The sequence below is a fragment of the Erigeron canadensis genome, chromosome 3 (genome assembly GCF_010389155.1).
Source record: "Erigeron canadensis isolate Cc75 chromosome 3, C_canadensis_v1, whole genome shotgun sequence".
NCBI lineage: Eukaryota > Viridiplantae > Streptophyta > Magnoliopsida > Asterales > Asteraceae > Erigeron > Erigeron canadensis.
Window position 1 is genome coordinate 31,176,644 of NC_057763.1, and position 13,228 is coordinate 31,189,871.

Here is a 13,228-nt window from a genome sequence, read left to right on the forward strand (position 1 = left end):
CAAATTGCACTAGTCGTAAATCGTCCAAAATTGCACTGGTCGTAAAATTACGGTCGGGAGCATAAAATTACGGCCTGTTGTTTTTTTTGAAATTACGACTCCAAAACCCAAGAAATAGTCACCAGATCTAGATTTTACGGCTTTAACCATAAAATTACAGTTAGTGATCATAAAATTACGACCTTCACTATTTTCAAGCATTTTTATCACCTTTCTTCACATTCTTATACCGTTTTCTTACAAACCTGAAATAAATACATATTAAAGTAGGCCTATTCTTATAGAAAATGAATACAACTGATCATTATTAGACCATTTAAGATATATCCAATCATCACTTATCAGCAAGGTCGTGAGATGTTGGCTTACGTAAAAACTCCAGTTTGTATAAAGCAATGACCGCATCACAAAAATACTCGAGGCTCTCGCGTGATGTTCTTTCCGCCATACATAAATACTCATCATACGAATCTGGAGTTTCACCCGTCGCCAATTGTTTGATCATCAATGTGCATTTCTGTAGAACCGTGAAGCATTTTTTCCCCCGACCGTCGTATCGCTCTTGAAAGTACGCGAACCTAGCTTCGATATCATTAACAATCTTCAAAAACAACCTTTGGCTCATGCGAAAACGGAAAAATGGCTCGTCGAACTTTGAGTCTTCAACAAAATAGTCACGCATTAGTGTTTCATGGGCTTCGAGTCGGTTTCGATCGATGTACCTACAGGTGTCGGTAGAGCTTCCGGTGTCTTCAAATGCGTATAACACCCTTTGGAAAAACTCAAAAGTACTCTCCGTTGATGAGTCGGAAAGAATAGGCGGTACACAATAGGAAGACGATGAGGAAGATAAATCCATTTTGTGATAAAAGTGAGGTGTTTATGTTGAAGGTTTTATATGAAAAGTGTGTGTAAAATGTACATTTAGTTGTTTGTGGTTGTGGGTTTGAAAGAAATGGGTTTAAATACGGAAAAAAAGTTTGAACGGTCGACTATCACAAGCCCTCCCCCTTAACCACGCATGGCTTGAAGACCTGCCAAACCCAGCCCACGCATGATTGGCGGCGGTGTATTTGGGCATGTTGGCCCAACCCTCTATCAGCCCGTGCTCCACTAAGTCAAGCCTAATACTTAAAAATTTGAAAACTAAAATGAGTTATAATATAGTATAAATAAATGATTTTATGACTTCTACATTAGAAACCAAAATCAAAGTCGGATTACGTTTTTAATTAAAAAACAGATAATCAACGACATTATCAACTCATCTAGAATAAACTTTTGAAAAATGGCAGGATTTCCAAGATTGTTGTCTAAATTATTTTCCATAAATGACAAAAACCTATTTGTTTATTGTTACCGCGTGTAGTGTTTGCTACGATAACAATACTTTAACCAGTCGTATTATATTGTGGTTTTTTTTTTTCTTTCTAATTGTTACGTCAACATCAATATACAGATAAAATGAATAGCGCACAATATCCGTATCAAATGTTATTAAAGAGATGCTGTGAACAATTCCACTTTGGCTACCTATATATCAATAAGCCAATAACTTGTCACGGGTTTTGTATACAAATTTATTGATGAATATAAATGTCATTTGGACTTTTGTCTCAGTAATAAATACATTTCATACGCTTATATTGAAGAAATATGAACATTATATAGACGTCTCAAATTTGGTTTATAACGTTTGAAAGATTTTACGAAGTATATTATTGTTTAGACTTGGGATGGTAATGGAGTGGGTATTATCGGGGATCTAGATTCCCTTCTCAATATCCGGTTTCCATTTGTAATTTCCATTTCCGTCCTCATCCCCGTTGGGGGATCAATTACACCTCCATATCCGTTCTCACTGGGTTTTAGGGAACCCCGTCGGGATAAACTCACCGTAGTAGAAGATAAATACGAGAATGTGTATTTCGACCTTTTTTTTCTATATATATAAACAATATTTATGTTAAGTAAATGATAAGTAAAGTACATATAAAAAATATTAAATATATAGAAAACAATTAAAGTGTTTCTAATAAATATATATAGTTTTTCGAGTTCAGATATGGAGATTGAGGATTTATGGTTCCCCATCCCCATCGGGGAATAGAATTTTATTTTCATACCCGCCCTCTTTCCTGGTCGACTTTGGGATTTCTCAATCAAATTGGGTTTAATAAGTATCAGATTTTTCATCAAGTACGGTTATTTTTGCCATTTTAGACTTCCGTAGCTTGAAATGAGAAGTTTACTTGAAGAGGCGCAGGAGAGATGGAAATGTTTTTTCAAATAAAGTTAATTTCTTTTTGTTGTTTGGGGCACAATGCCTTTTCTGTCCTTTTCTTTTACTATATGTTCTTGGCTTCCAATAATCTGTCGGTGCCGCGTGATATCAGTGAAATAATGACAAGTGTTTTTTCTTATTTTTCTATATATATATATATATATATATACGAGAGTGCGGGACTAAGAATTAATATATCAATCGTGGGTAATAAAAATATACACGAAGTAACAAGACAGGAGCGACCTTGAGAGTCCAAGCTAGCCGACTAATTAAAGTTACAGCCCTTGCTGTGATTAAACCACCAATAACTTAAACGTCAATAACTTAATGTAATAATCCTGGACTTCGAATCACTTTCACTCATAACTTCTAACAGTGATACTCTATTTGTTGGTACCATATCATCATTGATATAAATAATATTATATTTAAACACACGTACATTTCATCAATTTCATTAAGTAATAATACATTAATTAAAAAAAAAAATAACCAACAAGGAGTCAGCCTAGTGTTAAGGCAATCATTTGATAATCTTAAGGTCTTAGGTTCGATCCCCGCTTGACACAAATGAAGCCTAGACCCACATGTGAAGTTTAAATACGCGGGTTCGATCCTTCGGGGTGCCCAGATCATATGGGGATTAGGACGGAGGTATTGTTCCGGCATCATATGATTCATACAAGTGAGTTGAGTATCCAATTATGATACCGGGGCTAGAGCTCCCTCCATTACCCTTTAATTAAAAAATAAAACATACTATTATGCTATCAGCAACAAATTAAAATACAGTAAAAACTATCATATATATATATAGAAGATTATCAAATGTCAACGATAAAAAAATATTTACTCTAATGGTCACGTTACGTTAAGTGGAAACTATCCTAATACCGTACAATTCACGCTAATGCATTATGTAGTAATTACAAATTAAGTGCCACTACACTCCCGAAGACTAAGTAGCTAGCAGAGAGCCCGCAGGATAAGAATGTGTGTAATTTGCAAAATGTCAATGAAAATGAAATCTGTCCCTGACCCAATTAAGATACCAACCGGCCAACCAATACATGGTCCATCCCAATTAATATGATACTCATTTTATTTTCTCATCATGCATAAAATCCTTCTATAAATAGAGACATAAAACACACCAGTTTCCTCATCCTAGCTACTTTCATATATACAAACTCAATTCCCCTTTTCAATCAATATGGCTTCAAAAACATTGCTTCTTCTTGCCCTAGCTTTTGCTGTGGTCCTTCTTGTTACCTCTGAAGTTGCCTCGGCTAAGAACAGTAAGTAAACCTCGTCTCTGTTCTAGTTAAAATAAAACAAATATTAAAGTAAAACAAATAAAACAACATGTTTCTCTTCACTGAAAATGATTGTGCATCATAAAAATTATCGTGCATTAATGTTTATACTTGTGTTTCATGAATCATCGTGCATCCATTTTATCAATCCAATTATCATGATCTTGTTTTATTTGTTTTACTTTAATACTTGTTTTACAATAACCAACCCACATTAAATTTATGTTGTCTTTTCAAGACTTATATATAATACTCCGTATAGAAGAAGAAGAAGCATATATAAATGGAGTAACTAACAATATATAATTATATATTTTTTGAATGACTAGGTGAGCTCGATGACCATGGTCGTGGAGGATACAACAACGGAGGAGGACGTGGAGGATACAACAACGGTGGTGGACGTGGAGGTCATGACAACGGAGGTGGACGTGGACGAGGAGGACATGACAACGGAGGTGGACGTGGGGGACATGACAACGGCGGTGGACGTGGGGGACATGACAACGGTGGTGGTCGTGGTGGCGGCGGCGGCGGTGGCCGTGGAGGTTGCAGATATGGTTGCTGTGGTGGTGGACGCTACAACCACGGTGGGGGGTGCAGGTGTTGCTCTACCTTTGCCGAGGCAACTGCTTACAACCAAGCTCATCAAAACTGATCATCACTACGTACGAAGGCATATATATATAATTGAGGGTAGTGATGAACCATATTTTATGTCACGTAAACATATATATGGTTCACCATGCACTCATGCATGCAATATATATATGCAATGTTTATGTATGTAATAATTGGCATGGCTTCTTTCGTAAGAAACATGCATTCAGTATAATGTAAAATAAGTGAAAACCTTATTTGAGTCGATCTATCTATATATATGCATGTACTCCTTTCATGCGTTGCATAATTAATTATTATCCCTCAACAAAACTAATTAGAGACTCTAAATAATTACATGCCTACTTGTGATGATGAATTATGTACTATGACTAGTAGACGACATTTGGCCTAGCTAGCTAGCTTGTTTAAGGTTTTATATTCAATCAAATGATCATTATGAGTTTAAATGCAAGAAAAATTACTACATATATAAAAGTTACTACGAGTATATGTCTATATATATAATTTAAAAATAATTAAATAAAAGAAACAAGAGAAGAAAGAAATTGTCTGTTGCACTCCATGTGCTGACTTAGTGGTCATATTATTTTTAGGATCCTGTCATTTACACTTCCATTTAATATTTTAATTAAGAATTTTTTTTTGAAAGATGATGATGCAGCAGGTGATAATAAGGGCCCACTAAGACATGTTGCACTACCTTCTTTAAAAGAAGCAATTGCTATCATTATCTCTTCTTGGCTTACTAGTGATGACTGAATACGTCGCTAAAGACAAAATTGTACCTTCACTATTGTTACCGCAAGACACGTACGTTGGTTGTGATGGGGTAGTATCATAGTAGATGATAAGATTGTACATGGTTCTCTACAAAAAAAGATTTAATTGAAGAAAATAAAAAGAGAAAAGAAATGTTGCAGCTCTACAGACCTCAGTTTTATTTAATTAGTAATTGTAAAATATGGAAATGCTAAGGCCTCTCCTTACAAGGAGGAGAGTCTTCGGGAGTCCTGACTGCCACGTCAACATGACTCTCCCTGCCTATAAGGTCAAGCTTCTTCAGAACTCGGTCCCACCTCATTACATTTTCTCCCTCTCCCTGTTGCCTTTGGTCCCACCTTTCTGCCGTCTTCAAACTTCTTCCAGATGACTCCTCCTAAAAGACACCTGGCCTTCGAGGACGGAAGGAGGACTAAATTATAAGCAAAGGCCTAAGTAATAATTGGCCCGGGAGGGGGGCGGGGGCGGGAAATATGGCCAGACTATTAAAATAGAAAAAGAGAAAGGAAAATTGTTAAGAAAAATGGAAGCCCAGATCTAGACTTTGTTAGTATTGTAACAATTCGTAACTGTTCACCGTTTCATCTATACTTTTTCATGTCATATTAGCATTATCTTCTCATCTCTTTTACCATTTCATTTTCCCTTGAACCATTCAATTATCATTTGATTCTTACTTTTATTTAATTAAAAACACAATACATATGAACTAAAATTATATTATATCATCCTGTACCCATAAATCAATATAAAAGAATTCTCTGACAATTCACATGGCTTCGACCACAATGGTAGTTACAAAATGCCCAAGCATATTGACCATCTCAGCAACACGTCAGTAAACTGTTATAGCACACTGAACCAACACATTGAACTTATTTTGTATCCAACCCAACATACCAAAATCCAATTTGCTTTTACATTAGTTAGAAAATATAATAATAAAAAACACAATAAAGCATAATCTTGGTGGTCGGTGTGTTGCCCAGTATGCAAACTGAAATGGGATCTCCATTGAAGATGGCCTAAAACGAGTCGGTGAATGAAATCACTGGTATGCTATCACCTATTTACTTTACCAACATGGATTAACAGTTCACCGGTTACATTGTTTTTATCATTGATTCATTTTAAACGACTTTTACAATTGGTCTTACTGTCATCACTATAATGTATAGAAAACATAAAGAAAGAATAACTTTGAAAAACAATAACAATCCAAACACAAAAAAATAAAATTTTTAATGTAGGAAAAAGACTTTATAAGAGACCATTTTATGGGAGGTGAAGATACAACTATTTTTATTGTGTGACGACAATGTCAATTTAACTATACACATAGTATACTACAGACTTACAGTACCATGGATAGATACACATATAGATAAGACATAGGATCCACTAGAGATAGCTCCACTTAAGTCTACGATCTTTGACTCGTTCAAAAGAAAGTATTTTGAAAGATCTTGAAAAAAATACCAAGTATTTAATATTGGTTTTGACAATGACATATATCTTACTATAGTACCCGTATCCAACATTGGACACGAGACTTACGAGATTATAATATTAGATATTAATACATGTAACTCATAAAAGCTTATGAGATCAAAGTTGAAGATATAAGTGGATACTAAGTGTTCAATTCAAATTCCAAGAATGTTAAGCCAATAGAAAGAAAAGTAATGTAATAAAAGAATATTGGAAGGATATACCCTCTTACATTATTTGAAAGACTTTTTTATGGACAAAATTTGTTGTAGTGTTTTTTGTCTTTTCATTTTTGTTACATATTAACACCTTAAAGCCCATTCTCGACTTAACTCGAGATACTGCAATGTAAAATTATTCGTGTGTGAAAACCAGGCTTTGTAGATAGAAACAAATTTTAATAACATTGTAAACAATTGGAAAAATGTTTATAAATGAATTTGCTTTTGCGAACGCATAGCTAGACCCTCACTTGGCCATAGTACTTGGCCAATCGTTATCCATATACTGATAGATAGTTAAGATTTTCATTAATTATGATTTGTATATAATCAGATAACACAGCAGTGGAAACGTCTTAAATAGGGTAGAGTATGCGGAAGATAAGAATGAGTTTGAAAATGTCAACGGCCTTAAAATTAAGCAAGCAAAGCAATTGGCCCAACTCGATCTTAATTCACCAGCCAACCAACTGACAATAACTCAGCTATATACGAGTAGCTAGCTAGCTTTTCATCTCTATAAATAGAAATAGGTAGCACACTGGTTTTCTCATCCTTCATTATCTCCCATAATAATACTACTAATACATATATATTTCTCTGTATACAAATAACAACCAATTAACTCAAAATGGCTTCAAACAAATTCCTTCTTCTTGCCCTTGTGTTTGCTACTGTGCTCCTCATCACCTCCGAAATCGTTGCTTCTAAGGACTTGGCCTCCAACCATGAAAGTTAGTATTCTTTCCCTTTTTAATAATCAGTGGCGCAGCCATGTGGTGATCATATATGACAACTCACAATGTCTATAAAACTCTTTATTTCTAAATTCTAATATTAATTTTATGAATTTTTTTAGTCTACTAAAGGTACGTAATTGGCTTCATTGCAACAAAAGATACACTTTAAATCCATATTGAATTTACTCTTGTTGATGTCATGAAAACTATTCAGCAACTCAATATATAAAATTATGGCTTCGCCATACAGTTAATAATGTTTTTATTATAAAGTACGTTAACATATTCTACGTTCACAAAATGACGCAGATAATGAGGTAGAAGATGCCAAATATGGCCGTGATAATGGTTACTACAATGGCGGACGTGGAGGGTACAACAATGGTGGAGGGTACAACAACGGTGGAGGTTACAACAATGGTGGCGGATACAACAATGGTGGCGGTCATGGAGGGTACAACAATGGTGGCGGTCGTGGAGGGTACAACAACGGCGGTGGTCGTGGAGGGTACAACAACGGTGGTGGCCGTGGAGGAAATTATTGCAGATACGGATGCTGTGGTGGTGGACGTTACTACAGCCGTGGATGCAGGTGCTGCAGCACTTTGGCTGAGGCAACTGCTTATAAACAAGCTAATGATCACAACTGATCTCTCGATCGATGATCTCTTGGCATTATTGTGATCGAGCTAGCTATACCGCTTTATATATATGTACTACTGCCTTTTGTGCTTTGTATTCTACAGTATATGAGTTGTCGTGTACGTACCATATGCATAGCTTCATTTGACTGAAGCACGCATGCATCTTGATGTTTTTAATAATAATGAAAACTTTCGATGGTGTTTAAATAACCTACAAAAATTAGCTCCAGTGCCAGGCCAACACAAAATTTCGATCAGCTCCTTTTAGAGGTGGTCATTGGATCGGAACCAGTGGAACCGGTTCGGAACTGGAACCGGTTTCAGTCAACGTTGACTGGAACCGGTTCTTGGTCAATGTTTGACCATCTGTTTTTGGTTTTTTCCCCCTTTTTAGGTTCGAGACCGATTAAAATCGGTAAGGAACCGATTTCTGGATCCAAAAGTGGAACCGGTCCCGAACCGGCGGTTCTTGAGAAACCGGAACCGGTTTCAATCAGTTCCGGTTCTTGGATAATCCAGAACCGGTTTTTTGGAACCCTTTTTTTTCCCCACGTCTAGATCCTTTGATATATGCATATTACATCAATGCATGGTAAAGAAGGTGATGTATCAGCTCCTTTAATATACGTATGCATTTTTTCAATCCTACCTTTAGGGGCAGTTTGGTTCACGGAATGTTTTTGAAGGAATTAAAATCTGTCAAAGGAATTGGAATTTGACTGAATTAGAATCTAAAAGTTTTAATATATGTCTTGTGTTTGGTTGGTAGAATTTAATGGAATTCACTTAAAGGAATTTATAAATATATTACATCGAATGACAAAATTTCCCATTATCAATTTTTCATTTTAACAAACAGATTGTAAATTATATACTTTATTTACATCTACATCTTAATTTGATATAATAAAATAATAATATAATAATATACATGAAGCTAGATGATAGATATCGCATAGACCACACAATCACCACCCATATTCACCACAAAAAACTCCATCACGGTTTATCTTCTCCGACAATTTTATTGAACGCCACACATTACACACAACATCCATAATCAAAACTCCTTATTCGTCACTATCTAACACACACACACAACACACAGTCGGAGACGGTGGCTGTTCCACCGGTAAACAGCAACGGCGGTGGTCACTGTCACTCCCGTAAGCATCAACGGTGGTGGCTACTTTTACTCCGATCAATAGTAGCGATGGTGATTTTATCCCATAAGCAACAATGGTACGTAGTGATGCCGTGATGGCAACATGTGGAGAAGACGTTTTATATTGATGAAGATCAAGATGAAATACATCAACAATGGAGAAGTTTGATTTTTTAATCAAGATGAAGATGAGAGGTAGCATCCATGTGGAAGAATATGTTACGGCTGCAAGAAAGGTATGGTTGAAGGGCTTTTTTGTCATGAATTCCAATGGAATTACAAACTTTCCTTAGATATATTGAAGGAATTCTAAATTCCTTGTTTTAAAGAATTGGTAGGAAAGTTTTAAATTCCATTCCTTCATTTTTATCAACCAAACAAGTACAATAATGGAATTCGAATTACAATTCCTACGAATTCCAACGGATTCCGACGAATCAAACGGCCCCTTAGTCATTTTATAGAAAGGTGAATAATAAGAGTATAAGACTAGCTAGTAATTCAGGCAACTATACCTTAACTGCAAAATATTCCTTTTTGTTGCAATTGCCGTGTAACACTTTACTGTTCATTGTCAGCTAATTTGTAGTCAAAATGATCCGCTACAAGCCTACAATACTTAGGCCACAGCCAACCCAAGACACTTTCCTCCCTCTTCCTCATTGTCACATCAGCTTTTTTTCCTCCTAAATCACATCTTCCTCACTCACTACCAATCCTACCTCTTTCTTACCCTTCCTTATCTCTTCCTCAACTACACACATATATATATACATACTATACAAAAAAAAAGGCAAAAAAGGACCCACACTGACAGGCTTTCCTCCGTCGTCCCCCTTCCACCCATCGAAGTATCGAACTACCTCTTTCGACGGTGCCACGCACAAGGTGCTGCCAATGGAGGAAATGAGGAAGAGGCCAACGAAGAGGCCAAGGACACACCGTTGGCTTAGGCCTTAGACTTAAAAGCAATTTTGGAACATCAAATTCTTTTAATGCCATCTCCAATAGTAAATACAAAATGTTCAAGTATACCAATCATATCGTCTTAATTAACAGAACGTCACTACGTCAGTAAATTAAATCAACATGTTGAACTCATTTCATCTCCAACATAACATAATAAAACTCAAATATTATACTCGTATAAATAAACTTTAAAAACAAATTATCAAATTCTGTAAACTTGCATGCTTGGAAAGATGTTTGTGCTTCTAAAGAAAATAATGGTCTTCGCATGGTCACCTCATGGCCGCTAACATTGCCATGCGCCCATGCTTACCAAATGTGATGGCATTACTATAATAACCAATTCACTTTGGTGATATCATTAAATCCATTAATGGTAATTTGGGTGGTTTGGTATTGTATAGATTTAATTTGGGCTTATTTTTTTCAAGTTCTATTTAAAGTTGGTGACGGGCAAAAAAAATCATGTTTTGGCACTTTGAGTGGCACGGTATAGACCAACCTTTTATAATTAAATTCTCCGACGTTTTTCTATCTTAGAAGTTGGAATCCCAACCCTACTGTTTGTATGTTTCATTGCTGATTGACTTTCTTTTTAGAATGGGTCGGTTTTGCTTAGTTGGGCTTAGACCAGATTCTTTTGGCCCAGAACTGATCAACCTCAGTCCTCAAACCTATTGATTAATTTTAAAACTCCCGGGCCGTTTTAAATGGAATATTCTTTATTCTTCCAAGCACATTCACACCATGTTATTTTGTTATTTTTCGAGAACATTCCGATAATTATTGTTAGGTTAATTTAAGGATAGAAAGAAAGTAGAGAAATTTTTCTTCCTAATCACCTTTTGAGACAAAAACAACTAAACTTTTCCTCTAATCGTTTACACTTCTTTTTTTTCACACTTAAAAAAATCTTAAGAATGTACTAAACAATAGCACCTCTTCCTATTAAGGCCTATTAATTCTCTTCTTTATTCTCAAAATTAAATAAACACTATCTATTACGAGTACTAGTTAAAAATATTACATTAATAATAATTAAATGGTACATTACACTACTTAAACAAGGATAATGTGAATCCTAAAAACGATCACATTGTTTATTTAAAAAAATTACATAACCATGATAAACTTCAGAAAGCAATGTTCTTATCCGAAGCTCCTCTCTGTTTAAAACTGTTGGGAAAAAGTGCATTTTTCCACCACTTTGGACATCAATAAATATATAGTCGTGTGACATATATTGCGAATCGTTTAGTGGGTTTTGTAGTCTCTGGCCAAGGCTACGTAACAAACTAAGATGCGTCCAAATTGGGTTAAAGGTGAATGAGATATCGAGTCTCAAAGTTGTGTGTTTGGTGCATAAGTTGGAGTTGGAAAAGCTTTGTCCCACATTGGTGTGGGATATAAACTTTTACTAGTTTATAAGTGAAGGTTTCTAAGCTATGTCAAGATCTTGTGTTGTGTTTTACTCTGGCTCCTACCCACGCGCAGGGGGGTGCAGAAAACGGGTTTCTGGGTCAAAATTCTCTGAACCAATGCGTGTACGCGCGACCTGCGGACACGAATGCAGCTCGAAAAACTGGGGCCCGTGCGGGGCTCCTTTTTGCTGCGACCCGAAATAAACCCGACCCGGTTTTGACCCGTTCAAGAATGATCTAGAAGAAGCTTTTGAAACTCCTGAAACTGATATCATAAGTATCAGTTTTGTAACTCATGAAACTTAGTGCTAGTTAATTATTTGGAGTTACAATTTTGTGTATATAAGGTCCTATCAGGGACTTGAAAGATACAATAACAACAATACATTTCGTTCATACCACACACACATTCTCTGCAATTTCGGTCACGAAACAGCAACCATCCCTGTGCTCCGTTCGTCTTTCAGGCAAGTGTTCAACGTCCGGCAGTACGCTGCTTTTAACCGGTGTACCCTGGGAACAGACGGCGAATCTGTTTAAGGGAATTGTGTCAAACACAAGCCCGGTTCTACTTATTATTATTACATTTTCTTGTTTTGCAGGAACCTTTCAAATTGCCTCTTTTATTTAGTTCCTCCATTCTGTTCTTGTTTAATTCCTTTATCATTATTTAATCGTATTGTAATATATATATATATTTTATATTTAAGGAATTACATATTGTTATTATACTGTTATTTCCAACAAAAACTTCCCTCAAACTACTTACATACCTTTCGGAACTTGCTACAGTTGCCTAGTAGTTGATATTTATTGCGCTTCTAACGTCGTGTCCCTATTGAACAACATTTTTATATCAGTCCAAAACAACGTTGTCATCGCTCCACCTATTTGTGGGGTCATGAGATGCCAATATTATATATGAATTTTCGAGCATAAAAACGTTGAAAACTGATGGAGGCACTTCGATTTTACCATAAGAATTGAATGTTTTCATCATATCTTGAGAGAAAAAATCGACAAGATTCACTTTTTAAGGAGTTGAAGCTTTCTTTCTAAGTAACTTTCTAATTAGGTTGCCCCTTATTATTATTATTTTTTTGAACAGGAAAATTTATCTTTTACTAAAAAAACTCTTTGGCAAGATGCTGAAGAGGTAGGAGAGGTTATATCGGAATAGATGGACTAACCTGCCACGCAGGCCACGATATACTAAACTTATTACAACGAGACGATAACCATAAAAAAGAAATAAAAATAGTAGAATTAAAAATTGCGAAGCTCGTGTCATGATCCTGTTCAAATGCCGCCTTGTTCCTATTCTTCCATAATAACCACCACCAACACGATAGAATGCCAAGGATGAGCTGCTTGTAGGATGATGGGCCTTGTATGCTTTGAACCCAGTCACGCAAATCAAATGGATTGTTTTCTGGGATTAGGAGCTGTAACCAACGAGAGAGATAATTATTTTGCAAAAAGGTTGCCCCTTATTATTATTTCTTATTTTGCAAAAAGACAAGGGATGCTGGTTTATTTTGAATATAGTCTCTTATTTATTTTATTTTTA

General features: G+C 35.8%; 3 protein-coding genes and 1 long non-coding RNA gene across 4 annotated transcripts; 3 read left to right on the forward strand and 1 right to left on the reverse strand.

The window, feature by feature from the left end:
- Window positions 1-334: 334 nt before the first annotated feature.
- Window positions 335-859, reverse strand: LOC122591900. The gene has a single exon (XM_043764124.1). It carries the CDS (start codon window positions 857-859, stop codon window positions 335-337), a length of 525 nt encoding a protein of 174 aa, XP_043620059.1.
- A 2,577-nt stretch (window positions 860-3,436) lies between these two features.
- On the forward strand, window positions 3,437-4,517 carry LOC122590833 (cold and drought-regulated protein CORA-like). The gene is made up of 2 exons (XM_043763004.1): window positions 3,437-3,585; window positions 3,933-4,517. The coding sequence occupies exons 1-2, from the start codon at window positions 3,501-3,503 to the stop codon at window positions 4,259-4,261; spliced, it is 414 nt and encodes a 137-aa protein (XP_043618939.1). The 5' UTR covers window positions 3,437-3,500; the 3' UTR covers window positions 4,262-4,517.
- A 2,747-nt stretch (window positions 4,518-7,264) lies between these two features.
- Window positions 7,265-8,313, forward strand: LOC122590832 (cold and drought-regulated protein CORA-like). Its single transcript, XM_043763003.1, has 2 exons — window positions 7,265-7,453; window positions 7,769-8,313. The coding sequence occupies exons 1-2, from the start codon at window positions 7,351-7,353 to the stop codon at window positions 8,107-8,109; spliced, it is 444 nt and encodes a 147-aa protein (XP_043618938.1). The 5' UTR covers window positions 7,265-7,350; the 3' UTR covers window positions 8,110-8,313.
- A 648-nt stretch (window positions 8,314-8,961) lies between these two features.
- Window positions 8,962-13,228, forward strand: LOC122594346. The gene is made up of 2 exons (XR_006322970.1): window positions 8,962-9,504; window positions 12,767-13,228. It is a non-coding gene; the product is annotated as an uncharacterized LOC122594346 (long non-coding RNA).